At 47.9% G+C, this 3,423-nt stretch overlaps 1 protein-coding gene across 3 annotated transcripts in view; it reads left to right on the forward strand.

The window, feature by feature from the left end:
* Nucleotides 1–232: 232 nt before the first annotated feature.
* tfr2 (transferrin receptor 2) overlaps nucleotides 233–3,423 on the forward strand; it is a 20,414-nt gene continuing 17,223 nt past the window's right edge. The window contains exons 1-5 of one of the 3 annotated variants that reach the window (XM_015022445.1): nucleotides 233–564; nucleotides 2,023–2,058; nucleotides 2,124–2,277; nucleotides 2,347–2,527; nucleotides 2,598–2,738. In XM_015022445.1, the coding sequence (XP_014877931.1) occupies nucleotides 2,029–2,058; nucleotides 2,124–2,277; nucleotides 2,347–2,527; nucleotides 2,598–2,738 (506 nt within the window). In that variant the 5' untranslated portion in view covers nucleotides 233–564; nucleotides 2,023–2,028. Of the gene's footprint in view, nucleotides 565–1,657; nucleotides 2,059–2,123; nucleotides 2,278–2,346; nucleotides 2,528–2,597; nucleotides 2,739–3,423 lie in introns of those variants that run through there. The other 2 variants (XM_015022446.1, XM_015022444.1) reach the window with 2 other exon arrangements.

The raw sequence follows: 3,423 nt of genomic DNA on the forward strand, positions 1-3,423 counted from the left end.
ATAGAAAAACTCATTAAAATTAAAATGATCTTAATGAGTTTTTCTAAAATATTTCAGGTAAATAAGAAACCAAACAGAACCAGCTGAACTGGACCTGGGAACCTGGATCAGAACATTTAGAGGTGAACTATGAACATGAACCAGTTCATTAGAACCTGAACTGGTTCTGGTTCAGGGGAACTGGACCAGAACAGACAGTTCACAGAACTGGGTCAGGAGAACCCAGGACTAACAGAACCTCAGACCAGAACCGGTCCATTACAGAACTGATTAATGTTTTTATTCTTGGACCCAGCAGAACTCGTCCTCTGGTTCTGGTTCTGTAGAACAGCTTCAGGGTTCTCCAGTCCAATCAGAACCGCTCCTGTCCAGAACCTCAGCTTGGACCCGGTCAGCCTCTGTTTACTGATCTGTTAATAAAGTTAACTGGTAAACACTCTGCTGACCTTTGACCTCTGAACAGCCAATCACAGCAGGTCGAGCCGGGTCACCCTCCAGAACTCAGCCCAACCCGATCAGAGCAGTTCTGGTTCTGATCAGGGAGCAGCCGGGTCCAAACTGAAGGTAAGAACTGAGATGATTCAGGTTAAAACAGGAGGAGAATGTTTCCCCCTGCTGGACAGGAGGAGGAACTGCTGCTGCTGGGAGGGCAGACCAGAACCAGAACCAGAACCGGTCAGACTGGACCCTGACAGTCTGATTGGTTCTGTAGACGCAGAGCTGAACCGGATCAGAACCGTGCTGGTCCAGCTGTGAGGTCAGATTATAATAATCCTAAATTCTACCAAATAATCTGAATCTGAACAGATTATTGGGTCATTAAGAGAACCAGCAGAACCAGAACCGGGTTTGTCTCATCAGCTGCTGATTGATGATCTATAGACTTTTGATAGGTATTTTTGAACCTTCATTAAAAGAACCACAGACAACGTATATGAATTTTATGGCGAAGCTTTTGCAAAAGGAGAAGTCTCAGCAAACTGCTCCTCTGAGCCGTTCACTGAGCGTCTGAAGACCTTTGATTACAGCTTGTCTTTTATTATCAAGTAAAAACAGGGAGGATAAGTAAGGAAGACAGCAGAGACAATATTTTACTGCACACAGACAGTTTCTAATGTAGGGAGTATTCTGGTTGATAAGGAGGCTCCTGTGGAAACATAATTCAAGGTCTGGGAAACACAGATAACTGTTTCACATGAAGACGAACAGGCAGATGGGCCTACAGGTCAGTTTATACACACATAAGGAAGAGAACACTTTAAACTGAAAATCACAATAATCTATAACAACATAATATTGGGTTAATGATCTAAAGTACTAATAAATGTTGAATGTTATAAATGTAAGAATGATAACAACACAGAAAAATCCTAACAACTTTTATAATAGAACTGTTAATGATGAATCGTGTTCTGATCTCTACCTGATCTAGATCTATTCTCCAGGTTCTACTTGATGTTAGAGATAAAAACCTGATCAATAATCAATATCAGCCGTTTCCTTTTCTCTACTAGAACAGGTTACATTAACCTGGTGACCTTATGACCTGTGACCTCCTGCTGACAGAATCAGATAATCTATGATTATTGATCTAACATAAAGACCATCAGCAGACAGATCAGAACCGCCTGAACCGGGTCCAGATCACCAGAACCTCTTTAGGCTGAAGCTGCAGCTGTCAGCCAATCAGGGCTCAGCCTCAGGATGATGTCATCATGAAGAAGGAGAGATTAAATCTCCTGTCCTGAACTTTGACCTCAGCCAGCTGACCATGTGCTTCTCAGTGTCCAATCAGAGGACAGACAGGTGTCACCTGGACAGACTGGACCAGGTGTGTCAGAACCAGAACCAGATGGAGAAACTTTTACTGATTTGGTTCAGATCCGACCCACAGCATGACGGAGCAGCAGACTGAGACAGATTCATGGTTGACCTTTGACCCCTACATGATTCACCAGACTGTCCACCAGGTGAAACATGGAGGACCTGATCAGAACCTTCTGTTCTGTTCTCTCCCTGCAGTGCATCATGGGAACTCTGACGGCTCACCTGACCCAGGTAATTCCCTGCAGAGGTTAGCCCCGCCCTCTCTGTCCTGTAACCATGGTAACATCTCTCTCTAGTCTGATGATGAAGCTGCAGCCCAGAGGGAGGAGCTTAGCATGGAGGAGGCGGGGCCTGTCGGTGACGTCACAGGGTGGATGCTGAGGCTTCTCCATGGTAACAGGAGAGGCTGTGTGCTGATAGGTGTGTGTGGGGGCGTGGCCTTTACTGCAGGTAAGACCACAGAGATCACCTGGTCAGAGCAACACCTGGTCATGTGACTGACATGTTATCCTCTACCAGCGTTCCTATTGGCCCTCGCTGTGCTCAGTGGGAGGGGCCTCTGCTCCCAAAGGGCGGGGCTAGAGCAGCCAGGGGGCGGGGCTACCAGACCTGCAGACGGAGGGGCGGAGCTTTACCTGGGGGAGCTGAGGGAGATGATGAGGAGGCTGCTGCAGGACGAAGATCTGCTCAGCACTGTCAGGTAGAGAGGGTTACCATGGTAACAGCAGGTCGTCTGGTTCCTGGCCTCTGATTGGCCGTCTCTGTTCCAGCCGGGTCAGCAGAGCGGATCATCCTCCCGGTTCCTCAGAGGGAACGGTTCTGGCCTCAGAGGTTCTGGGTCGGTTCAGGAAGCTGCAGATGGATCACACCTGGACAGAGTCGCTGGACGCCACACTGCAGGTACCTGACAGGTGAGACAGAGGAGGCGGGGCTTATGATGGTTGGTCTGTTGGGCTCACCTGTCTGCAGTCGACCTGCATCTTCACAACCGGTCTGATCCAGTTCCTCCAGGTTTATCTCATCATGCTGACTTTGACTCACTGGATCAGAACCCACTGACTTTGACTGGACATTCAGAGACACTGAGACAATCAGAACCAACAGGATGTTTCACTGTAACCTATTGAAGAAGCTCAGGTTCCCTGGAGGCTCACAGACTGAAGCTTCTACACGTCTCAACCCGTCCACAGAACCGGTCCACTCCAGTTTCTGCAGCTTCAGCAGAAACTCATGCAGATCTAGAACCGCCTGGTTCCTCTTTCCCTGAAACAAAAACTTCCTTTATTCTAAGTCAGAACAGAAAGTTTTCAAAGGTCAAGTTTAAGGATTTATCCAACAGACTCCAGTACCAGATCTCCACCAATCCTCTGGACTTGGTACGGTTGACATGGTGACAGGACGTCCCTTCAGGTTCTAGATCAGTGGTCCCCAAACTATGGCCCGCGGGCCGAATCCGGCCCGCCTCCACATTTGGTCCGGACCCCTGAACAATACCAGAGAGCATTCAGATTTTTTTTCATATACCGGGTTTTTCAGACTATAAACCTCAACTTTTTCCCTAAGCTTTGAACCATGTGGCTTATAGCCCGGTGCGGC

This window comes from Poecilia latipinna, unplaced genomic scaffold (genome assembly GCF_001443285.1).
Source record: "Poecilia latipinna isolate Pla-1442-1.1 unplaced genomic scaffold, P_latipinna-1.0 Scaffold3011, whole genome shotgun sequence".
Lineage (NCBI taxonomy): Eukaryota > Metazoa > Chordata > Actinopteri > Cyprinodontiformes > Poeciliidae > Poecilia > Poecilia latipinna.